The sequence below is a fragment of the Centruroides sculpturatus genome, unplaced genomic scaffold (genome assembly GCF_000671375.1).
Source record: "Centruroides sculpturatus isolate CEXI.00-Female unplaced genomic scaffold, Cexi_2.0 scaffold370, whole genome shotgun sequence".
Taxonomy (NCBI): Eukaryota; Metazoa; Arthropoda; class Arachnida; order Scorpiones; family Buthidae; genus Centruroides; species Centruroides sculpturatus.
Genome location: NW_019384564.1, coordinates 108,684 through 136,380, shown reverse-complemented (window position 1 = coordinate 136,380; position 27,697 = coordinate 108,684). Strand labels below are relative to the sequence as shown.

The 27,697-nt window shown below is 30.6% G+C and overlaps 1 protein-coding gene across 1 annotated transcript; it reads right to left on the bottom strand.

The window, feature by feature from the left end:
* Positions 1 to 397: 397 nt before the first annotated feature.
* Positions 398 to 26,388, bottom strand: LOC111624012 (inner centromere protein-like). Its single transcript, XM_023366779.1, has 7 exons — positions 26,308 to 26,388; positions 21,737 to 21,984; positions 20,904 to 21,068; positions 17,757 to 17,835; positions 16,232 to 16,386; positions 5,449 to 5,594; positions 398 to 781 (listed from the first exon to the last, which is right to left on the bottom strand). Exons 2-7 carry the CDS (start codon positions 21,856 to 21,858, stop codon positions 621 to 623), a joined length of 828 nt encoding a protein of 275 aa, XP_023222547.1. The 5' UTR covers positions 21,859 to 21,984; positions 26,308 to 26,388; the 3' UTR covers positions 398 to 620.
* Positions 26,389 to 27,697: the final 1,309 nt, after the last annotated feature.

Here is a 27,697-nt window from a genome sequence, read left to right as displayed (position 1 = left end):
TCTCTTAATATCCTTACAAATTTGTGTTATTACTTGAGACTATACAACTAAATATCTTTGGACTACATAATTTACTGAGAAGGGAAGGAAGTTTGCTGTAGAAAAAATGAATCTCAATATTTATTTAAAAACAAATGTTTTTTGTTCAGGTCAATTCAATGTGAGACATGTTGGTGAGTAGGTCAATTTCAAATTACTGGTAAAATAAATTCACATAAATTATCATCAAGTATAATCATTAAACAATATTTTATATATCTCTTCAACACACTAATTTAAAAGTTAAATAATTTTCTAGAATGATTCAGATTCACCTATCCATTATTTTAAACTAAAAGTTTATTATATAAATCTATTCATGTGTTTAATAAATTTCTATTATATACTATCTTACAAACAAAAAAAAATTATTATACAGTTAATAATGCTGATATATCATGTTTGAATCTCATCACTTATTCAACACAGTATGTAATCTCAATTACAAAATATATTTTTAGTGTCTTAGTACAAACTATACAACTGTTATAAATAAAAGATATATACAATAAAAAAAAGATATATATAATAAATATTTGGAATTAACAATAAAATTTTAAATCAAAATTTTGGAAAAATGACTAGTAGTAGAACCATTCTGCAGAACTTGTTCTTTTCTGGAAAGGCCTTTTTTGTGTTGGAAATATTTCTGTTAGATCAGGAAATTCAATTTTGCCAAATATAGCATAAATGTCAGGTGGATTATGATACTGTTGTAGCAATGCAGCACGAAGCTGGAGACCTGAAATGAAAATGGTCATCAAATGACATAAATTTTTCTTAAATTATCATTTGTTGTTAATGCAAAGCAATAATATTCTCATTCTGCAAAGATTTAAATTACAGTAAGACCCTGCTTAACACGGGATGCATTCCTAGATGACAAAGCACTAAACGAAACAGTGTTAAACGAGGTCATTTTAACATAGAGTAAATAGGGATAGGGGAACATGTGACCAAAAATAAACAGATTTTACTTTAATTTTAAGTTATTTTTATATTAACTTGCATAATAATATATGTTAAATAATACAAATATATACACACAGAAATGTAAAGTTCATTTTTTGTGACAAAGGTCCTGAATTTTCTGAAATTCATGTTTTTATGCAATAAAGTCATGAAGTTTCATTTGTCGCTTTTGTCTTTTCTTAAGCAAATGTTGGTAGCAGAAGATCACATCCAAAACTCCTCATTTTGCTTTTGCACTCCTTTCAAAATCTGGATCATTTGCTACAATTTGATCAACGATTTTGGTTATAGTTACCAAACTTTTACTAAAAAAAATCTGTAGAGAAATTTTTTGGGTTCTTCGTTTTCAGAATCTCTATTTTCCAGTTCTACATGATTTCCTTGTTCTGCCAGTTCTTGAAGGTGATCATTGGTAGGTCTCTCACCAGAAATCTGCAGTAACTCCTCAATATCCATCTCCTAGTCCTGCTGTATTGATTAGGTTGACAACTTGGTCAACCTAACGATACAGTGATGGACTCTTCTCATTGAGAATTCTTGGATACCTTCAGCCATAACTTCTTCCACACACTGTTCACACATTTATCAGTTAATTCTTGTTAAGTGAAGTCAATATTTTTTATGGCATCCATAATGTTATATTTTTTCCAAAATTGCACCAAACAAACATAGATTTAAAGAAAGTATACCTTTTTGCCATCTTTTGCTGATTGATTCGTCTTTGTAAATAATCATATTATATATGAATCAAATGAAATGAAAACAATAATCTAAATCAGTGTAAATTTTGAGCTTTTTTTAGGCTTCAAGCAGACAGTGTTAGATCAAATCAGCATTACACGAGGCAGCATTAAGTGGGTCTTACCGTATTATATTTAAATAAAATTATAATTTATTATGATATATGATCTAATTATGATTATTCTAATTAAAATAAAACTAGATTAATAGTAATTAAAATGAAATTTCTTTAAATTGATAATATCTATTATTCAGCTTTTTTATTTTTATTTGTTTCACTTGTCAGCAATTTATCTGTAATAATTACATAAGTGACTAATAATTATTATTCTGTTATGACTGAATTTCTACATCTTCTTATGCAAGTTAAATCTAGCTAACAATATCTAAACATAATTTTGTACCATCCATTTAGACTGATAATTGCATAAAAAAGGAAAGAAAAAATTATTTTTAGAATTTGAATTTTATATCTAAAACTGACTGCTTGAATATCAGTAGGAATTGAGCTAAAAATACAGCTTAATAGTAATATTAATTAACTAGCTTACCCGTTGTGCATTGCTGCGATCTCAGAAGAAACGAAATTCAAGCAAACTCGTTATGATAAAATTCAATTTACATTTTATCATTTTTATTGAAACTTATTATTATTATTCATTTTCATCGGGAAAACATTTCAAAGTGTCGTTTCAATTCTATTTATTTATTGGAGTGCTTGTGGATACACAATATTTTTTGTTTTTTCGTCTGGTGCGTACACGAATAAATCAAAAGGTTTTCCAATGCGAGAAGCACAGATTCTCCAAATCTAGCCCACACACTTGCAGTGATTGTCAGAAGTGCGATATTCCCCATTTTTTATATATATTTTTAAATCCTTTACAATTTTAATTATTTAATTGCTCCTTCCTCTCTTCCTTGGCATGTTGTAAAATTTCTGATAGTTGGATAATAAACCATTTTATTGTAATTTGTCTTTTTAAATTATTTTGAGTTGATATTAAAATTTGGAAAAGGGAGGATCCCTAGATCGGTAAAATAGGCGAATTTCCTCCTACAACTTCGGTTGTTGTTCGGGGTACAGTTAAGGTTTTAACAAAGTTCGAGCAAACACATAATTAGCAAAAAATAGTTGAAATAAAGTGATTAAACAAAAATTATTACAAATATCGTAAATAACAGTTCACAAATGCATATATAGAGATATTTTTTGGAGGGGAAAAATGGTCTTCACAATTTGAAATGGATCGAACTCACAATGAAATGCTTGTATACACTCATGCCATCTATCGTAGGATAAATGTACTATGCCAGAAACCTTCGCGGGAGTATATTAAACAACTTCCCAAAGTTTCATGGCAATCGGATAAACTGTGTGGTAATGCATGAAGGACATACAGACAGACAGACAAACAAACAGACACATTCGTTTTTATATATATAGATGAAATCGTAATGGTTTCTTCTGACTAACAATTAATGATAACACTGTAAAATTTAGATTTGGAAAAGTTACTTTATACTACACTTCTCAAAAGTGAAGTAGCAACACCATGAAGGAATGCATATAGCCATATACACATTGCAGGATTAATAGAGTGAGAGAGATATGCAACAGATACTTGTTTATTCAGTAATGAATGTGGCCCTCAAGGGCAGCTATATGGCAAGATATACTATCAATGAGGTGATTAATGGTTGCCTGAGATATCCCTTGCCAAGATGCATTCACTGTAATGTGCACATTTTCTACAGTATGTGGTGGTAATCCTTAGTGCATGTCACATCAGACAAGGTTCCACAGGTGTTTGATGGGAGAGAGATCCAGTAAGGCTGCCACCCAGGAAAGGATGTAAATTCTGTTCTGGTGAGAGTTTGCCATGCAACATGTGATTAAGCATTGTCTTGCTGGAACACAGTGTTGGATGCAGCCTGCACCAATGGCTGAACCATAGGCCCCCACATGTACTGGTCTGCTGTCAGAGGACTAGAAATGTGCACCAGGGGTGTCTGCTGATCGAACATGATACGTATGGGGCCAGTGTGACACTTGACAAAAAGGGCTGGCACATAGCTTTTCCAGGATACTGCCATACCCATCCATGGCTGTCATTCCTCCACAGACAGAAGTGGAATGATGATGACACCAAGCCAGGTGTGCAGCCTTGTGTTGAGTAGTTAATGACACTCCCATGGCAACTAGTCATGGAGGTGTCATTCTTCTCAGCCTAACTTCATGCAACCTGTTGTAAATGGTTTGAATGGATACAGATGCATTTGTTGATGGTGACAGGTGGCTTCAGATGACATGTGCTATGGTGAACAGGTCCTGATGGGCTATTTAGCAAATCTGCTGGTCTATGTTCACTCTGTTGTGCACCAGTGCATCCACTCCTTCTTCAGAATGTTCACAGATATTCCCATGTCCATCCTGTCACACATTGCTGGATAATATTTACATTGTGCCCAACACACGTGACAACTGTGCGAATCAACAAACAGGTTGCACAGCTCCAGGATACAGTCTCATTCCCCATCCAGTAATAAGTAGTATAGCTTGCTTTTGTCTCCAAGGCATTTACTATGCTTCTTCAAAAGTTCAGCTGCCATAAACTTTCTCTGATAGCATTTATGGCAAGAGCTGGCTGCTCGTCTTTATAGCCCAAAACTGAATACCACATGATCCAATGCATATGAAAACTTAATCATTTGCATATCTCTCACCTCTACTAGTTCTGTAATGTGCATGTGGCTATGTGCATTCCTTTGTGGTATTATAATTTCACTTTTGAGGAATGTATAATTCAGTATATTAAAGTGTAATTTTAGAGAATTTTATTGCACACTACTTATATCTGTTGTCTATTTTAAGCATTTGTATTTTGTTCAAACAGATGCTTAGGGCTTGAATTATTTGTGCTGCTGCAACATGAACATGTTGAGATGATTCTCTAGTAAAGTTTGTACAGTAGAACCTCGAAAACTCAGCCTAATGTGGACCGAAGGGTGGCCGAGTTTGTGAAAATGCTGGGTTATCGGGAATGGGGTTAAAAAAAATAAGTACGAGTGTTTCCTCAGAAAATACTGTACTGTACTTGTATGTATTGTTTACTTGAGAATACAACAGAGAATAAACTGCCCAAATACCCTTAAACAAAGGAAAAGTAAATCCTTTATGAAGGCATAGAGCCTTTACTACATGAAAATGAAAATTAATGAATACACTGTGTACAGTATTGATACGTGTACCTGATAAGATAGACCTCAGAAAAATACTTTATGAGAGCTTTTATACTTTTATAAAGCTATCTATAATGAAAATTAATTAACTATGGATTTTTTTGCCCTGCCAGGGTGTGGCCGAGTTATCCGGAGTGCCGGGTTATCGAGAGCAGAGTTTTCGAGGTTCTACTGTACCATATATGTTTACCATGCTCATGTTGCTATAAGAATAACTTGAGTCTAAGCACTGTGGATGAGACCTTATATTTTCATTCAAGTCTGCAAATTTTATCAAATATCATTATTTACCATTAAAAGAAAATGTTTCTTAAAATTACTTAATGCAATATAAAAATTAAACTTTAGAAATCATCACATGTAACTTGTATATGTTTGAATCCAGTTTTATTTAAACTCAGAATATAAAGAGAACATTTACTTATTTATTAATTATAAAAGATAAATAATTACCTTGAGCCCAAGATGGTATCTTCTTTCTTGGAGCATTTTCATTATCAGTATCATCATCAGATTTTAAATCGTTAATATCATAATCATCATAAATATTTGAATCATCTGAAGAACTAGATGATGAACAAACTTCCTCTTCAACATTACTATATTAAAATAATTTGAAATTAATACTGAATTAAATAATATTGTAATAGCATACAAAAAATGTTGTAGTCATATATATTAAATAAGTTTTTATAACAGCATACAAAAACTTAATATAGCTAACTACTACTTTTTTAAGTTTTGTTTAATTTAAAAGATGCAATCTATCATGGAAGCAGAAGAACAGTAGTGGCCAACTTTACAATGGTTGAGGATCAGAAATTAATAAGTGTGTCATTGGGAGACAAGAACTTTTAATTTCATAATCTCTGAATATTTAGTATAGGAATAAGATTAAGAAAAAACTCTGAAATTATTAGAATCAATATTTAATATTTATTTTGCAATTATCATAAAATAAAATAATTTTAAAATACAAGATGATTCTAAATGAGTGGAACAACTTTGTATAATTAATACAAAGAAACTAATTATTATAGAAAAACACACAAGCCATCAATGGATAGGATAAGTTTACATTCGTATCAGTTGTGCATGCTCATGCATTCTTGTCACACTAAGGAAACATTGCAATTGCAAAATGGCAAGCATCCAGAAGTAGGCATATGCTGTGTTGGAGCTAACAAAGACAAATTCCATTACAGTAGTATAATGGCATTTCCACACATATTTCAATAAAGATCCACCAACACCAACATCTACCATGATCATCAGTTTGAAGAGACTGGTTCTGTGATTAAAAGAAAGGATGACCACATGTATCAGATATGAATGTTGACAGAATCAGAGAAGCCTTCACAAGAAGTCTATGCACTGAGCCAGTCATAAGCTGCAGCTGCCGCAGACAACTGTGGAAAATTTATGTAAACGGCTGTCCATGAAACCATAAAAATTTCAGTTGATACAAGCCTTTCGCCAAATGATAAAAACATACATCATAAGCTGTGTGTGGAAATGCAAATGGAGGAGGATGAATATTATGTTGGCCATCTAGTTTTCTCTGATGAAGCTACATTCTATTTAAATGGGAAGGTCAATTGCCATAATGTGCAAATATGGAGTACAGAGAACTCTTGTGACACCAATGAGCATGTCCAGGATTAATTGAAGGTCAATGTCTTTTGTGTCATATCACAAGAGAATCTAAGGCCCATTTTTCTTTTCTGAATGCATTGTAACTAGGATAACTTATCTTGACATGCTACAGCAGTTTTTAATCCAACAATTAGAAGCTGACTCCAATGATTTCCTGTTTCAACAAGATGGTTCACTCTCCATTATCAAAATGAAGTCTGACTTTTCTTGAATAAACATCTGCCTCACTGCTGGATTGGCTCAGCTACTCCAATAACCAAATATTTTGCAATTGGACACCCAAGTCACCTGATCTTACTTTATCTGATTTTTTTTCTATGGGGTATGTGAAGGATGTGTCTATATGCCACCTATGCTACAAAATCTGCCAAAGTTATTATAACAAATTGCTACTGCCATCCAATCCATAGATATGAACACGCAGCCTGTGTATGGCAAGAATTTGACTATCATGTGGACATATGCCATATGACATGCAGTTCCCATATAAAGTAATCTTCTAACAACAAAGTATTAATTATAAATCAAACTTACAAACCTTACTGAGCTTTGCATGACAGTTAAAGCTTAACTTGACTTTCTGGTAGAATGTAGATGATACTGGGTCTATCCAATGCCTATCTTTCATATCAAATTACCCCTAGGATGTGAATGCATTATTGCCTAAGATTTAACATTTATTTGCCTACAGAAAGCAATTAGAACATGTAGAATATGGTACTTGAGACTTAATAATCTAATTAAATTCAAATATCACCTCTTTGTAAAAGATGATAATAGCTTAATAGAAGCTAGCAATATGGTTATAAATATACAGGAGAGACTAGCTGAGAAACTAAAATCAAAATATTACAAAAAACTGAGTTGAATTTTCAAGTTCCAAAAACCAAAAAGTGAAGATAGTATGCAGGTCCCAATAATTTGTTGAGATGGAAGTGACCCTCTGGAATATGTTAATAATGTACTTAGAAAAGGACCAAAGTTTGTACCTGGAACATGTAACACCAGAAATAATAATGCCAGAGATTGAAATATTCATATACAGCCTAAATAAAACCCAGAAGGAACATTTCAGATTGAAGGCATACTTCCAAATGAAAAAAATTAACCTAAAGAAACACCAAGGGAAACCTTTAAATAAGAGCAAAAAATGGCTATGAGAAAATAGCATCATCCTTCCAACAGCAGACAAGAATAAAGCTATATATACAAGGGGGACCCAAAAAAAAAAAACCGAACTGAGAATGCGCTGCCATTCATAGACGTAGTGGAGAGTTCTCCCGTTACATAGGGTTAGTAGAGACCTTTACGAAACAGCTGTGCAAATGGCATCAGTTTGTAGGTTTACGTTTGAGCGTAGCATTGTGTTTCTCTTACTGTTATTTTGTTCCACCTGCTAAGTTCTGGGCATCAACATCTCAAAACGATGAAAACATTGAAAAAATCTGCCAAAAAAGTGTTAAGATGGCTGTGAGAGGATGTGCAAGGAAATGCTCGGAACTTTGATGATCAAATGACTGGTTCCTTCATCACGACAACGCCCCCGCACACACACCTTACAAGTGACCCACTATTTGGCCTCTTGGGGATGGCCTGTTGTTTCCACCCTTTGTATTCACCAGACCTAGCCCATGCGACTTTTTTCTGTTTCCAAGAATGAAGAAAAATCTAAAAGGGAAGCATTTTGATGATGTGGAGGTGGTAAAAACAGCTTCACTAAGGTCACTGGATGATATCAAGGTTGAAGAGTTCCAGAGATGCTTCAAACAGTGGGGAAAAAGACTCGACAAGTGAATCACATCTAATGGAAAGTACTTTCAAGGTGACTGAAGAAATTTTGTAAAAAAGTTAACAAACAAAGTTTTTATACAAAAAAATCCAATTTTTTGGGTCCCCCACATACTATTGATGAAGAGAGATTCCTATATCACCATTGTAAAGAAATATATACAAGATATGGAATGTGAGGAGGTAGAAAAAGACTTCATTGATCGGGTCTGGTCAAGAGTCTATAGATTCGTGCACAGCCAAATAGCAAGCGTACTGAAGCTAGACAACACAACAATAGCCTCATCAACGATCCCCAGACTCTTTGCCTATGCAAAAACACAAAAGCAAGAAATGGAATTGAGATCTATCCTAGATAAAACTAATTCACCTACCAGAAGAATTGAGATAGGATCCATGAGCTCCTAGTTATGCATTTAAAAGTGTCAGAAAATGAAGCAAATAAATGAATCTAACAATGCACAGAAATATACAGTTATAGGTAACACAAAGAAAAGCTGAAAGAGGGGAGCATTGTGCCACACACAGACATAGCCGACCAAACAAGACAGTGAGCTATGACCAAAAAATGTGAAGTTCACCAACATAGTGCCATCTAATACAGTACAAAATATGTCTTAGCACACAGGGATTACATTTTTACTTTATTTCACACTCCCTCTATTGCTGTGTGCTATATAAGTAACAAATATAAATTATTTCAATTTAATTTTAACATTTTCACGAATCTATCATCTCGATTTAATGCTTCAGATACATGTTTGCAGTCTGGAATTTTGCCTTTGACAACTTGATAAACTTTTCTTTGGTCGTCTGCATTCTCTGAATTTTTGAACGACCTCATTTTCGTTGGCCCAAGTGACTCTCCTCTTGAATTTCTCATCATTCTGCTTATAGATATTCATCCATGTTAGATTCATTATCGGACTCTTCATCTAGTTTTGTATCGTCTTCACTGTTCATCTCTGTCATCCGATTTAGCAGCCTTATACACATGTTGTTTGATGTTTCATTAGCAAAATCTGGCTCAGAGGAGATATTCTTCAGAAAGGTTTTACTTGTGTAGATTATTCCAACAAATTTCATGTCACATGCTATGATGACAGTCTTAGTACCTGGTTTCCAGAGTCGATACACTTTTGACTCATTCAAATATCTGACCAACACTTACTCATCACCTTTCACATAAAATTTTTCTCGTTTTAGAGTCTTGTCCAGTACTATAGCTTTACTTCTGATAATTTTAAAGAAACCAACATAAGGTTTATGCTTAAATCATAGCTCATTCGATGTTTTTCCATAAAGAACTTTTCTAGCACTTCTATTTCGTAGAAATGTGGCCGTATTGATTGCTTCTACCCATAGTGACTGAGGTAGATCTGCTTGCAGTATTATGCACCTCGCCATTTCAACAAGTGTCCGATCTGTACATTCTGCTACACCATTTTGTTGTGGGTGTATTTGACACTTAGTTGTCATACGATTCCTTTTTCTATGAGGAATTTGTTAAATTAGTTCAATCAATATTTTCTACAGTTATCCATACATAGCTTTTTGATTCGATGACCTGTTTGTTTTTCAACTCTTTGTTTATAGTTTCCATATATCATGCACAGTCATCAATAAATGTTGCAAAGTATTTTGCACCTCCTAATGAGACAGTTTTCATCGGGCCACATATATCGGAATGCACTAAACCCAAAATCTCTTTCTCTCAATGATGCAACTTCTTAAATGGTTGAACATGTATTTTGGATCTAAGGCATATTTCACAGTTTAATTCTCTTGCTTTCGTTGAAAGGTCAATACCTTCGACTAGTTGTTCCATTTGCATTTTTCTTAGATCATTAATGTTTGTGTGTCCATATCTTTGGTGCTACTTTAATAGTTTTCGTCAGTAGTTTCTGCCAAAAATATCGTTTGGTCTTCCAACTCATTGACAACATACAGGTTATCACAGCGGTTTCCAACCTGTGGTACGCGTACCCCTAGGGGTACGCGATAGGTTATTTAGGGATACAGAAAAAAGTTAGTTATTATGGCAGAAAAAATAATATATTATGTATCACAAACTAATAGTATTAAAAAATTATTAGATAAAAAATGTTCCTTGCAATAATCACAACTTTATTATACATTTTTTCTTTTAGGTTTTTTTTCTTTAATTTAAAGTTACAATATGTAAAATTAACAATACGGTTACTCACTAAATTTCTTAAATGAGGGATACAATCTAGAGATATGACATGTCACGGGGTACGCTAATGAAAAAAGGTTGGAAACCACTGGGTTATCACATTTCATAGATGTTAGCATCATAGTACCATCTTTACATTTGATGATTGCATAATTCTCCTTAAATACAATGTATCTTTTGTCAATGATACTTGCTACTGATAAAAAGTTGTGACGCAATTCTGGTACATTTTGTAGTTTTACAGTACTTATTGCTTGTTGATTTACTTTCAAGCTGAGATTCACATCACCTATACCAACTGCTTGCACATAATTTTCTGTGGCAGTATACACTTTAGACTGTTCAATTTGATCTAGCGTTAAGAATTTGTATTGGTCGTTACACATATGTCTTGTCACACCACTATCTAAATACCACTTTTTCGATTTGTTTGTGAATTCCACGTTGCATGTGATTGTAGTAAGGGCACCGCCAGTAACTTTTACATCTATGCATTTTGTTTTCGATTTACAGTTTCTACTATGTCCAGTTTTACTGCAGCTGTAGCATCTTCCGTTGAATCTTTGGCCTCTGAATCTTGTATTATTGTGACTGCTTTACACGGTTAGACTTTTCCTTTGAAAACAATGTATCACTTCTCTCATTCTAAGTTAGCTTCATAACACACTCCCTCTGTTTTGCTTCCTCCTCTTTTAATTTTGCTTTGAGGTTTTCGAGCAATGGTATGTCATCACGTGACTGTATGGCTATACTAAAATTTTCATATTCATCTGGTAGTGATCCGAGGAGCATAATCAATAGTAATTCTGATATTTCTATTCCCGCTTCCTTCAGTTGATCAGCTTTACTCGTGAACTTGTTTACGTACTGTGTAATCATCATATTTTGCCCTTTTTCCATTCGTAGTAATTGTTTGTACAATTTTGCCTTTCTAATGGGGCCTTGTGACTGAAATAATGCATTAAGTCCATCCCACGCTTCTTTAGAGGTTTCAGCATTTTTCACATGGTTCAACTGCCTAAGACTAAGGCTTAGATTTATCAGTGCCAATGCCTTTGCATCTTGCTTGATCCATTACTCTGGGCTTCTTTCTGGTTTTATTTCAGTACTGTCAATGTATTTCCACAGATCATTATACACAAGAACACTTCTCATCTGTATTTTCCAAAGTTCGTAATTGTCCTTGTTAACTTCTCAATATTTGAGAATCCGCCACACTGAGTTAGATAATAAATCTGTTTACTTATTTCTTATACTAGATATTCTTTCCTTGTAAGCAATCTTGTGTCCATAACCTGTCAGAAAATGAAGCAAATAAATGAATCTAATGACGCACAGAAATATACAGTTATATATAACATGAAGAAAAGCTGAAAGAGGGGAGACACTGTGCCACACAGAGATGTAGCAGACCAAACAAGACAGTGACCTATGACCAAAAAAGATGTGAAGCTTGCCAACATAGTGCTGTCTAACACAAAATATGTCTTAGCACACGGATTACATTTTTACTTTGTTTCACAAGAATGCTACCGGTTTATGGTTACCAATTCAACACAAGTAATTGAAGTTATAGGGGACTGCTCACCATCCAAAGACTTCTGGATCATTATTTTAGATTTTAAGGCTTGTACCCATCTATTAAACTTGAACCCCATTTTAGCAGTTTATGGGATTGGTTTATGACAAAAATGGCAAATAGTACAGACTGTAAACAAATACTAGAATTATCTCATATGCTTTGTTACACCTCCTGCTTTCAATTGAATGGGAAGATGTTCCTTCAAAAAAAGAAGTACCTATGGGTAGCCCGCTATCAGACAACCTGGCTGAAATTGTGATGCATCTCTTAGAAGCCAGGATCATTCCCAAATTCCTTTCCTGTATTGAAATGTATAAATGATACATTGATGATATATGCATCATCTGGAAAACTAAACCAAATATCAATGAATTTATAAACTGTATGAATGACAATCTGTATCATCTTATAATTGAATTGGAACAAATGAAAAGGAAGCTCATTTTCTAGATATCAACGTCATCACCTTCTTTAAAGGTAGTGTGTACAGAACTAAAATATAACACAAACCAAGCTATATTCCAATATACATCCCAGCCAACTCTAATGACCCATACAACTGACCTATACATAAAGTAGCAACCATTAGAGCACTTACTAGAAGGGCCCACACACATTGCAACCAAAAACAAAAACAAAAAGAAGGAAATAGAAAGAATAACACAGATTTCTGAAATGCACGGTTATACTAAAAACTTTGTATATAAAATGGCAAACAAGCAAAGAAACCAACTTGAAAATGAATTGAATAAAAGTCCAATGAGAGGTATTCCCTGGAAATGGATATGCCCCTCTCCTTACTATATTATATAAACATGAATACCATATGTGTTCTTTGTATCAAGAAATTTAAGCATATATTAATGTGAAAATCACTTACAGATGTAAACCAGATACATTCAAACTGTTTCGGAATGAAAAAGATCAAGCAGACATTAAAAGAGCACTGGAAGTATATAAAATTCTGCTAAAAGATAACAGGTTTGATAGAGATCTTATATACATTGGGAGGGTCTATAAAAAGTTCTCTCAAGCAATGCCTTCCTGAACACAAAGCTAATATAGAAAAGAAGAGACAAATCACCACCTTAGCCAGAACTGCAACAAGATACGCTAATACAACAAATATGCTGTATAAACCAACTTAAGAGTTTGGAAGTATTGGAGATATTTAAAGCAGACTGCCAGAACCTATCTACCAATTTCAAAGATGAAAAGCAAATCTCAAAGTCATGGCAAACTACATTTGACATGACATTATGGTAAATAATGCAGGTGCACCTGATTGAATAATGAAAGAAAAAAATTTATAAAAAAAAAAAACATTCAAAAGTTGAATGCTTCAAAGTCATATGCATTCAAAAATAAAACACTAATAGCACCAGAAAGTCAATTTTAAAAGGTTCTACCTGAGGAAGGTTCTAGAAGTGGATCGAAAATGTTAGTAACATAAGTTATAGTTTTCAAACCATGTTCAAAGTGCAATGAGGTTTGTAAGTTTTATTTAGTTCCCACATAGAATGTTTGAAATTTTTTGTGATGTAAATAAACTTAGAGAGTTTTCCTACCCATTGATGGCTCATACAGTTTTTTTTAATAAACAGTTTCTTCATATTAATTATACAAAGTTGTTCCATTCATTTAGAATTACCTACATTACCAATTTATGCTATTTTTCATGAGATCATTTTGATTTCTCAAAATTCAGCAACTTAGTTCCAAAGAGCAACATTCTCAAAAGCAGAAAATCTTCCTCACCACTAATGAGTAAATTAATTTGATGCTAGGTTTATGTAATGCTGAATGCTAAAGAAGTGTGAGAAATCAAGTTTGATAAGACTAAATTATCAAACTATTATTGACTACAGGTCAGTAAGATACACTCACATTGTCAATGGATGGCTTATAATAGAAAATTTTAGACTAAAGATTGTAAAATCTTAGTCTAGTCAGGACTGACATCAGATACGGTAATTATTCGTGCTCTAACTCATGATATTAAGATTATAATATAATTTTAAAAAGGAGGGCTATTAGTTACGAGTGGGGAGTGTGATAGGTACGTTGATAAGGTGTCCAATATTTAACTAATATGAGCATTTCAATTCCATTTTAACAAATAAAAGTATATTTAATAAACAAAATTAAGAATACAAATGGATATATATATAAAGTAACCTAGAGGGCATTGACTTATCTAATTATAACACTATTACTATATATTGAGAGAGAGTTTACATAAATATATTAATAATACCTCAGTTATACATATTTCCTTGGGAGGCGAAAGTTGGGAACCAGAGGAGAAATTAATATATATGGCGATTACTGTAGAATGCGTGTAGAGTTTGGCACGTAAACTCCTTTTATACAGATATTCTCTTCCAATGAGAATTAGGTAATTTGACCATCTGACGGGATGTCAAGATGAGTCTTATTTAGTCATAGGAGAGATAACGATCTCTCTCAAGACCTAACAGTCAAAAGGAAATGTCTGTTCCTTGTTCTCCTCAAATTTTTTATAAAATAAAAGTTTCAAATTTATATTGAAATATTATATTGATTTAAAGTCTTATAAAAATACCAATTCATTATTCAGATTCTCACAGAAGTGTTCATTTCTCAATCAGTGCTATGACATAACATAACAAATTGGAACTATTGTTTTCTGGCTCAAAGGTGATTTTTGACTTTTTGAGCATGGATGGATGGTATATATGTAATACAAAATGTGTCATAAGTATGTAAGACCCACTCTCCTATTCAAATTTCTCCACAATAAAAATGATACACAAAAACTGAGATATGCACACATATCTGAAATCTTATTGTCATTGGAATGAATATATCATGGCTTGTATGTTGCTTTAAATAACACATATTCATGGATCTCTACATTCATGAATTCTCTTTGTTAGTCATTGATTGATTGTAACTGTGGGATATTGTGCTGTTTGTAATGGTAGAACTATTCAGTTGCTGGAGGGATACTATATCAGTCATAAGTATTGTACAGTTCAATCTTAGCAGTCTGATAAATTATGTTTTGCTGAAAATCACAGAAATGTAAAATACAAGGTATTATTATTCTTAATTTCATTAGTTATCATTTCAAAATTTGTCACTTTTGATTAAGTTAATTTTTAATGATAAACATTTGAAAACCATTCATTACAATATTAAATAACAATAAATAAACGAAAGAATAATTAAAACATTTAAATTTCAGAACTGAACTGTACTTAAAACCAAAGTTGCCAAGTCAATTGTAATTTATTAAAAATGTTTTTTAGTTTTAAAGTTCAACTTCATTTTTAGTTAGTTGTTCTCCCAAAAATTGAACAATTGATAAATATGTCCTCTGACCAGTTATAAATATTTATTATTTATTATTATTATTTATTTATTTTTTAAAGATAACTAGACTATGAAACATTATAGCATAATTATTATTTTATTGTCATTAACTGAAATTTGTAAGGTAATTTATAGTAGCAACGAGCTAACATTGCAGATTGATAACCTAAAACTTTTCTGGGATTAACTAAATCAAAGTTGGTAACAATTATTGTCATTTTAATAAACTTTGCATGTGTATTCATTCTAACATACACACAGTCCATAATTGTGTTTATGATTTAATTCAGCCTCAAAAAAATATATAACAAATCAATTACAAAACATTTAATTACTGTATAAATTGTACTGAAGCTTATTTCCCATTTAAGCACTAGTGTTATCCATATAACATTTTCATTATAGAAAAAATCAAAATGTATAAAATTTTTTGTAGAGATCATCTCATCTTTCTTTTAATGTATTGTTTCTTTCTAAAAAATACAATGGAGAAGTGTATCAAATTACATTGAAATTTGAAAATGTTCAAAGTTCAGTTTTTTTTTTTTTTAAATCTCAGTTTTAAATTTATTTATTTATAATGCTTTTATAAATGATTTAAATCAGTGACAAAATATTTGTTAAAAATATATTTATATATTAATTAAAAAGTTAACCTTTTTATATTTTCCTCTTCATTTTTAATGTATGTTGCATCCAAAACAGCAGCCATTTCTTCATTTGATACTTCTTTGTCATTTTTCATTTCTATTTCTTTTGATGCACATTCATTTGATATTAACTTTTGAAGAAATTTATGTTTACAAGGTGTCTATTAAAAATAAATAAAAAACAGGATATTTGCAAATTCTATTAAAGAATAATAATTAATTGAAATTTTAACTATAAAAAATGAATAGCCAATGCACATATATAACAGATATAGGCAGTCCCCAACATATGAACATAATGAGTTTCTAAAAATATGTATGAAAGTTGAAAAATTAGAGTTGCATGTTATCTCTCTGAAAATGGAGTTTACTATAGCAAATTCCATTCTCAGAGAGCTAAAACAAAATTATAAGATCTGTTTATTATGTTATTTGGAAAATTTTAACTTTTACAATGAATAATGTTACAATGCATATGTGAGACTAATCGGGGGTAGGATGTTTACGAGGATTCCATTTATTCCGTACATTTATACATAGTTAATAATTGGAATACAAATCCCTCTCGGGGGTTCAATCCGTAGTTCATAAAGTAACGGCAAAGTATAAAGTAGTCGCGACCCTACCCGCGAGGTTGGAATATTCGAGAGAGAGCTTACACATCATCGCGTGTAGGATAAATACCTCTAGTTATACAGGATGGTGGTTTCAGGACGATCTTGGAGTCTGAATCCCGGGCTCGTTAAAATAGTTCGTGAGTATACGTAAGTCCGCAAATCGTAGAATAGTTCTATCGAGGATGGTGGCGACGAGAGGCAGGTAATCCACACACACACACAGAGTACAGAACAATAACTTTTTTCCCCTTGTGTCGTCATCCTACTTGTCTTTTATATGGGGGCTCTATTTTCGAGATTTCCCCATGTACGTCACAGGTGATGATCTTCGTTGACCCATGGTGGGCGAAGTGACAAACTTATGACACAACAGTTAACTCATTTTCTACAGGGAAGTATTTTCGTGGGAACGGAGTTTTTATGAGCGATTTTTATGAGAAAATTTGTCGGTTGTTTTTCCCTTTTTGTGTTAACCCTAACTTTAAAAAAATCGATTTGATTTTGAAACAAAACGGTAAATAAATGAACAAAATGAATATAACTATTCGAATCTCGGCCCTCTTAAATCCTGGCCCTCACACACAAATTATTATTTTAAAATGTTAAAACTGTAGATTGAATGGAAAACAGATAACAACAATTCATTTTTGCAAATACCAAAACCAAAATTGGCAGAAAGCATTACAACATGATAACATTATAATTATTTGTTTGTTTGTTAGCTGAAATGTATGAAAGTCCAATTTTGGCATACAAAATGTCTTTTAGGGATGTAAAAGTATTATGTATAAAAGAGTTAGTTGTCCAAAAGTTGAAGACTGCCCGTAATTGAGTAATATAATTAAGTAAATATGTTTTTTATTAAGATAAAGATCAAAATTTTTATACTTTTCATTCATGAAATTAAAAACTACCTGATCTCTAAGTTTCAGTAATCTGTTTTTTTCTTCTTCTTTACGTCTCTTCTCCACTTCATCTCTTCTTTGTTTTTGGCTAGCAAAATAAATTTGAAAATATAATTTATAAAAATCCAACATATAATGTTATGAGATTATTTTTTAGTCAGCTATTTACCACAATTTTTAAGCTTATTTACAATGGTAAAAAACTACATTTAATTATAAATTATTAAAATTACATATTTGATTCAAAATAATTTCATTAATCTGACTTCTTAGTTTAAACAGAAATAAAATTGTATCTTTTTAGTATATAAAAATGTTCAGACATTTACATTTCTTCATCTTCAGATGACTTCTACATTCCAATTGGAACATCTTAACATTTTTTATTACCATGGATTCTGACTTAAATGTCATTTCCATTTGAATTTTAATAAGTTTTCTATGATTTTGGTATACATTATTAGTGTTATAATCTGGTACAGTATAGATTTAACTTTGTTCATTTTGAAGATAATCTTAATTAATGTTTGACAGCATTTTATTTTTATACATACAGTACTGCTTAATATAAAAATAACATACTGTCATAACTAAAAATAGGGTAAAGCATACAAAGCTTTACAATTAAAAGTTAAAACTATAACTGTCTCCAAGTGACTGAATTAATTTTAAAAATATAACTATATTTGTAAGTATTTACATTAAGAAAATACAAATTCATATTTCTTTCTTCCATTTGTCTTTGACCAAGAAATAATATCTTATATTATTGTTGTAAATATAATTTTACTTCTTGTTTATTTTAAATTATTTGAAATATATTAATATCAAAAGACAATTATATTTTTAATTCTTAATTAAAATACTATCAAATATCAGAATTAATCACTTATTAAATACTATCAAATATCAGAATTAATCACTTATAAATCAATTATATCAGAATTAATCACTTATAACAAACAACTCAAAAACTCACACAGATGCAAATCTTTAAATTGCCTTAGTAACAATTTAAGCATTGATGTTGACCTTCTAATTGGAAAATAAATGTTTTCTGAAGATAGAAAAAAAGCAAATTTCTGAAAATGTTTATCAGTAAAAAGTTTGAACCTGTCTTCAAAATATATGATTTTGTTTTTGAAAAATTCTACTTAGATAAAGTTAGAGTCACTACTAAAATCTTCAGCATAGAGTAAAAGTCAAAAATTTTCTTATTTATAATCAATCATCATAGATAAATATTTGAATTTTTTCCTCTGAAGATGAAGTTTATTATTAACTTGTCAACATTAAAATATTGCAAGTCACAAATGCAGAGTTATTCATTAATAATAATTACTTAAAACTTATCTAACTATTCCTTCATAAATAAGTTAGAAATTCAAGAGAAAAAAGCTAATATATAAAAAATTAAAATGTTACACAAAAGATATCACATAAACATTATATTAATCTAGTAGAATTATTTTTATAATGTGTCAATTTGAAGATTAACATATTCAACAGATTAAAAATTATTAATATTAAAAGCAGATATGCCCACTTATGTTCAGGCAAAAAGTAATAAGGACATACATTAAAATAAAAACCATATTAAAAGTTTTGTTATTTTAGCCTGCCATTGTTATTTTTATCTCAAAGTAGAAAAAAGATCAAGTCAGGGGAAAGAGTGGGGTGTCTAGATCAGAGTTCTTCAACCTTGGATACATGAAAATTTCTTGCCAGTCCGCAAAAAATTTTATAGACTGGCAGGAAATTTTGTAATAAAATAATAAGATTTTAAACTTGTAATTAATATAAACAGTTTTTATTTATTTTTTATTATTGCAATTGTTTAAATAAAGTTCATTACAAATTGAAATTTTATTAAAATTATTAGATAATATTATAATTACTATATAATAATAATTAAAAGAGTTTATAAAATAATTATGCATTATAAATTAACATGCATGACAGTTACCAGATGAGCATCAATCTTGTGATAATTTCCCTCACTCCTTACATTCCTGTTGTTACACTTAGTAGGTCTAGGCATTGAAGTATTGCGTCAGATTGCTTATTGGTGACATATAACAAAATTTCCTATTTTATTGCATCTGCACACAACTCAAAAATGAGCAATCAACATGAGAACTAAAGCAATATCATTGTAATACACAGTAACTAGTGTCTCGTTATGGAGAGTGATGACAGTCACATGCAGCAGTTTAAGTCTAAGAAAAATTTATCTTTAGCTTTCTGCTGGTCCACAAAATATTATTCCTATTTGCCAGTCCACAGGTGTGAAAATATTGAAAAATGCTGGTCTAGGTTTCATAGTAGCCTATATTTTCTGCAAGATTCTAGAGTAACTATAAAAAAATTGATGTAGATTAGTCAATCAAGAGATTTAGAAGTGTTTAACGAGCTTGATCAAGCCGATCTGAAAGCACGCTCCACAAAAGCGAATCAAATATTAATTTTGTTTATTATAAATTTTATAAATTCTTGGAATCAAGTAGTTGTTGTACATGTGCATGGACATGCGCAATAAATGGATTGAACAAAACATAATACTTAGGTAACGAAAGTGAAGTCACTATGCATGTGTGTGGACATCTAACAGACAAACAAAAGTCCTAACATAAACACTTCACTATTATATTGGAGTGTGCTAAAAACAGACAACATGTATACCATTTTATAAAATGATGACAGGGTGATAAAAAAGAAGGTGTTATTAAACAACTTTTCAGGATATAAATAACTTTAAACTCTCACTCAATTTCTTTCAGTTTAAATCAATTTAACCTTCATCAGAATTAAATGGAACAGAAGAAATAGAATATCAAATTTTAAATATAAAAGTTTGGCAAAATTCTTTATGTCAGATGTGGCAGTCATGAAGTGAATGTAAATAACAACAATACATAAAAACATTATAAACAAATGACAAAATAATAAATAAATACAATAAAACAAAATAATATAAAATAGAAAAATAAGGTAAAGTATACTCAAGAAATAAAAAAAAGCAAGTATAAAAAATAGTTTACACATTGTATATGTGGGGTTAGGTTCAAGGTGGAGAGACCAATCTCATCCAGTGCAAAATGGAACTTGCAGATGCTTTTACACAGATGGAACTATTTTATATATATATACACTTACGCCAATTGTTTCTTTTTAATAATCTCTCTTTGTCTTTGTTTGAGTTCAGTTTCCTTCTTGGCAGATCTTTCTTCTTTTGTCATTTCTAAAGTACGTTTTAATTCTTTTTCTTGTTCTAATTTTTGGCGCATTTCAATAGCTCTGCGCATCCTTTCTTCTCTCTTTCTAAATATTTACATTTAAAAAAAATAATTATTATTTATAAAGATTTAACAATAAATTTTAAACAAAATGTCAACTCTTACATAAATAAACCAAAATCTATTTAAATAGTAATGAAAACACTAAAATAATTCAAATATTCTTTGATTTTAAAAAACTATATAAAAATTTTAGAATGATATTAAGAGAACAACATTAATTACTGTATATTTAACTTCAAATAAATATGTAATTATATGCCCTAAAAGCTTGCTCTTTTAATTAAATTTCAGATTATATAGGGTGGTCAAATGTAAAATTTACTTGTAAGAAATAAACTTGGTGATACCAAGAGCTGGCTGTGAGCTACTATGCATCCCAAAAATACTTAATTATTTACTACAGTTTGAAGGATACTTGAAAACTTGGGAGGAATATTATTTAAAAGACAACATTTGAAAACTCTAAATAAGTAAATAAATCAAAATATAATTATTGGTAAATATTTTGATTTATTTACTTATTTAGTTAATTATTTATTATTTAGTTACTTTATTTAATAATTTACCATTACTATGACCAATGCATTGAGTCAGGTAAAGCATCATCAACTCCTAGCATTTCTATCTCTACTCCTTGCAAGTAACTTTTTGTTTGATCACCCAATATTATTCATTAATAAATATATGAACCTTTTTTTCTCTTCACTTTTCATATTGAGTAAATTATATTTTTTTTGGATGACTTCCTCTTCTCGCTTTTGCCTTTTTTTGAGTTCTTCTTCAACACTTCTCTCTCTGATTTTGGGAGTCATTTGTTTTATACTTTTAACTCGAGCTATCAAACTTTTCTGACTTGCACACAGTAAACCTGGCTGAGGAGTCTTTTTTAAATAACCACTTGAGTACTTAGATAAATAACCAAAATGATTACTACGCTTCTAAAAAAATTTGAAAGTTTATTATGATAAAAATTAAATATAGATATTTTTATTTAAATAAATAAATTTTCATATATCAAAGTTTAAAATAAAGATCTATAAATGAAGAATTGTTCAAAATTTATAAAATAAATCAATAATAAATGCTTGAGAAATATTTATTTATATAAATACATTACAAAATAAAATGTTTTATTCAATATTTCTTATTTGTATAATAATAATAATAGATCTAAATTTAGAACTGAAAAAAAGGATAGTAAAATACTTTTTGAAGAATATTCTTAATATGGATTGTAGATGTATGTACTTTGAGAGAGAGAGAGAGAAAGAGAGAGAGAGAGAGAAAAGGAAGACTGAGGCATCTTATAATAGATCAGGGGTTTTAACCTTTTTGTTCCATGGACACCTTTTCCAATCAGGTGAAAGTCAGACCCTTTTTTGGAATAATGTTTTTAAAATTAAATTCGAACAAACAAAGGCTTTCAGCTGTATAAATGACAACTTTACATTCGATATTTAAACAAGCCTTTGTTTGTTTCAATATAGTTTTAACTACATGAAAATAAACTTAGAACCAGCTTGCAAAACAGGTGAAAAGACATCTGAATAATATTTTTAAATGCATAAAATAAAATTACAAAATAAACCAGTTATATAGAAATACATTTATTAAAATAATATAAAAAAAAAATTAAAATAAAAATTATATGATATAGCAATATGTGCTTCTTTTGTAACACAATAGTTAACAATTTCAAACAATAACACAAAATTAAGATAAGTTGATTTTTATGCTTCCAAGCCCACAGACCCTGAAAATTTTCTATAAATTCTCTAGGGAGTTAAGATCACTGTTATAGATGAATATGATAAAGAATATAAAAAATTATAACTTATGGAGTGAATAAATTAGCAATAAGCAAATGTTGAGTAGGGTCAAAAACAAAAGTGAAGATTACCAATAGGAAAAGACAAAGAAGAGAAAAAATATGAATGGGACATACTTTGAGAAGAAATGGAATAGTAAGTATAGTGTTAGAAAGATATATGTAAAGACAAAGAAAGAGAAGAAAAAAAATAACGTTATATGATTTAAAAGATGAACATGATTATCAATATTGGTTAGGTTCTGGTATAACCAACTGTTTGGGTTCATACAACTTATTTCAGCATTTCTCATACTACATCTTCCAGTTGACCCCTCTCAATGAAAGAATACTTTAGGGGATCTTCCAAAAGTTAAATTAATTAATATTTTTTATATATATTTTAGGTGTTTCTTAAAACAATGTCTTTGTGTTTTAAACTAAATTAAAATTTTTTAATTTAATAAGAGTTTTAATAAAGGTAATTATTATGAGAAGCATTTTTTATTCCATACTATATACCAGGGATAGCAAACCTTTTTGAGCCCATGTGCCATATAGTAAACAAACTAGCTTTAAAGATTAACAAAAATTGCCTAATTGATGAATTGTGTGTGCTATTGCTAGAGGACTTTTTAACTTTTTTACATTTGTTGGCGAATAGTAGCCTCAAAAAAAAAGGACGGTTTCGCTGTAGACTTGTTGATGCCTCTACAATAAGCGTGTGAAGGGATAGAAGATATGGACTCATGTATATGTATAGTCTAAATTTAAAGATAAAGATGTTTAAAGATGTTTGTGTGCACCAAAGTTTTAGACTTCAAATAACGATATTTAAATAAATTAAATGAATATGCATTAATTAAATTAACATAAAAAAGTTTATTGAAAAAAAGGTGATCAGAATGGTAAATCGAAAGGATGACTGAAAAAGAAAAAAGCAGATGACAAATCAAAATCATATGATATGTTGCATGCAAGATGATTTCTCTTTATGTACCACTTTAGGCATGCATGCAATAGATTTGCCATCCATGCTATATACTATGCTTCTTTTTTCTTCTGAAAGATGAAAGGATCCCACCAATATATTTGTGGACCCCTGTGATCTGCAGACTATGGTTTGAGAAATAGCATCTTATTTCATTACACCAAAATTTTTTTTCCTTTATCTATTTCTTTGCTGAAATGGATAAAGAAAAAAAATATATTATTTTAAAATAGTTATTCATGTGCTAGTTATTACAAAATTTTCTTTTTGCTAAGAAGTCTGTTATCATCAATTGTATCATATTTTTTAGCATCATCAGTAAAAGTGAAAATTTTAATTTAATTAATTAACTACTGAAAAATATTTTCTGAGATATCAATATCAGAAGAAAAATACACATTAATTTTTCAGGCTTTATTCTAGGTATTCTTTATTCAGTTACATGACTATGCCAGTCAAAGAACACAAAAAATTTGTAATTTAAATTTGTCAGATGTTGGGTAAATTGGACTTTTTACTACAATGCCATTCTAATGGGATATATCTGATTCTTGGAATTTACATTCCCATTGAATGTGTGAAGCTAATACCTGTAATTAAAAGAATATGTCTCTGGAAAGTCATTTATTTGACTAGCTAGAAAATGAAGGTACTCTCTCGTAAATGATCTAATCTATTTGGAGAATGGTTTCCATTGACAAAGTCAAGCATTACTGAGTTATATTAACACAAGTGTAATAAAACTCACTGACATGATATTTGCCTGGCTGCAAAGAAAACATGCAAGAAAGATAGATGGCCAACCAAAATGCAAAAAAGTAACACTCAAAAATAGCTCAACAAAATATTGTTGTATATTGGGATAGAATCTCCTTTCATATTCAGTTGTTGATGTAGCCATAACAACTGATTATGAAGTACAGTTTTTAATATTCCCTCTGCAGTTCCACAAACCTCAACATGTCATACTGGATATGGAAAATCTCATTCAAGGCATAAATGACACCATCAAAAATTATTTTAGATGAAAAAACAAGCCTGATCATGTACCAGATCTCTCATTTTGGAATGCCATCAAGTACACCAAGAGATGGTTGGCTGATGATGACATTGTTGTAACAAGAATTGATAAGACTAAAGATAATCATCATGAAGAGAATAACTTAAACACAAGGACTTTTAGAATATATCCAGACCTGCAAAGCATATGCGAAGCAGGTTAATTAAAAGAGGAGTACCTCAAGCCAGTAGCATTTAATGCTACAGGTCAGAGGGAGTGCTCCACTAAATGTAATGTAAAAAAAAATGTAATATATCCAGGTAATGGAGTGCACAGAAGCACTGGTTGTCTGTCTGCAAAAACTTCATAACAGGGTCATAATGTTTATGAATACTCCATCAGCAAGCAACTTACACATGACTAATTCATACAAGCCAGCTTTGATTATCCTTAGGATTTTTGCTTTTGTTAAGGTGCACAAACAAAGCAGCCAACTCCAATCAGTTGTGGATAAGTCCATGTCTCCCACTATCTGGATTAAAAAAATACTCAACAACAATGTAGATAACTTCATAGGGTTGTCAAAAATTCAGCAAGAAACTGCCACAATCGGTTAAAAATGTACCAATGCACACAAGAAACAGATCATTTGAAATTCAAAAATATATAGGAATATATGCTTATCTATTAATTAGATTTGAACCACCAGAGGTAGAGACTAAAAATACATGCACTTATTACTATTTTGCAAATGAGGAAGCTGGTTAAATAAGGTGAGGTACTCCTATGTCTGTTTATGGGTTGTGTATTTTGAGGTCATTTTTAACATTTGGATGTGCCAGACACAAAAATGAATTTCATTTTAGTTTTCTTGGAAACAAATACATCAAGTAATTTTTGAAATGTCATTTATTGTGTATGGGCTAAAAGATTTTCCTTGCTAATCATATCTGATTTCATATTAAATAATGGAATTAACAGTATTAGAACGAATACAAATCCTTTACAATATCAAATTTAAGGAATTTATGAAGATCTCAGTTACATTACAAAAATTTAAGTCTAAAACAGCAGTCAGCAACTTAAGGGTGCAATAAAAATTTTAAAAACCATCAAGATTGAATAATTTAATTTTTGAAATAAATCACAATGTTATAATAAATTAACAAAATAATTATGTTTTGAAATATGTATATGTATACAAAATAAAGATTCTATTTCTCATACATGATGTAATAATTGAAAAATGAAAATTAAAAGTATACATACATAACGTAACAAAATCAAATTAAGTAAAATTACAAGTATATATATATTCATGAGGACACATCTGATATGCACCACAGATGCCACACTGCCAACCCCTAATCTAGAATATAATTAAAGTCTTCAAAAATTCCTTATATATTTCTATTTTATGTTAGTCTTAAATATAATTCATGAATTAATTTTATATTACTCACTTTCTTTGCACAAATTGTAACAGAAGTAGTTGGAGTAGCATTTATTCCTATTGATAAACTTTTATCATTTGAATCTGTTGAAATTTTCTAAAAATATAAAAAACAGTGATNCAAATGCGGCTCTTGCTGAAAGTGTTAATTTCTGCTTTTTATTATTATTTTTACAATTTTATTTCCACAATTTTGTGAAAATATGTTTATTAAAAAAATTCAATATTTATTTTATATCATATTTATATTATATAATATAATTGCAGTACAGAATTAAAAAAATACAGAACTGCGGCTCCTATGCATTTTGCAAAACCTACATTTCGGCTCCCACTGAACTCTTGCTTGCCCACTTCTGATATATACTGGAAAAAAAAATTCCACTTAAAATCGAACCTTGTTGAATACTGCAGGTTAAAGCAAAACTGGAAAATTCATAATCACCTAATTTAATTTTGTATGTAAAGGATAAGAAGTAATTATTTAACCAAGAGTAAACAACAGGTCTAAACAGAAATAGCCATAGTGTGTAGAAAGAAGGATATTAGGAAGGATGGAATCAAAAGCTTGGCTAATATCAATATAAACAATATAAATGGGTTGCTTTTTTCAAAGTTGTCAATAATTATAGATAGAATTTCGAAAAGGTTGGTAGAGGTCAAACAGTGACAGAGACTACCGTGCTGGATAGGTAAGAGTTTAGATGTGATTGGGTAATAACTCCTGCAGTAAATATAAATTTCACAGATCTTTAGCATGGCAGGTGACAGAGTGATAGGGTGGAAAGAGTTTTTATCTTTTTTTGGAATAGCTATTATAGTAGAGCAGTGTTTTTCAACCTGTGGGTCGCGACCCCCAGGGGGGTCGCAAAGCTTTACACGAGGGTCGCGGGTAAAAGAAAAAGACAAGTGTTTGTAGGTCCTACACTACAATAAAAAAAACTACAATTTTGTTGAGAAGGCTGGGCCTGTTTATTTTACAGTACAATTGGTTTTTCTATCGATATTTAGAAAGAAAATTAAATACATAGTTTTTAAAATCACTGATATAGTTTTAATATGGTCCTGGGGGGTCGCCAGAATTTTTTAACTTGTAAAGGGGTCGTGTATTCAAGAAAGTTGAAAAACACTGTAGTAGAGGAATGCTATTGTTTTGGAACAAAGCTATGTGAAGTGAATATAGTAAATAATCTTGAGAAAAATACTGCAGCCACCGGTTTTAGCATTTTATAAAATATGGTTGGGATACAATCTACACTAGAATAACATTTTTTTAATGTCTCAATGGCTTTGGAAACTTCAGAATAAATTTTTAAGTAAATAATTTTCATCAACTTAATTAATAAGAAGATATATGAGATTTTGCCAATTACATAAATATGAATCTTAAACGGAAAAAA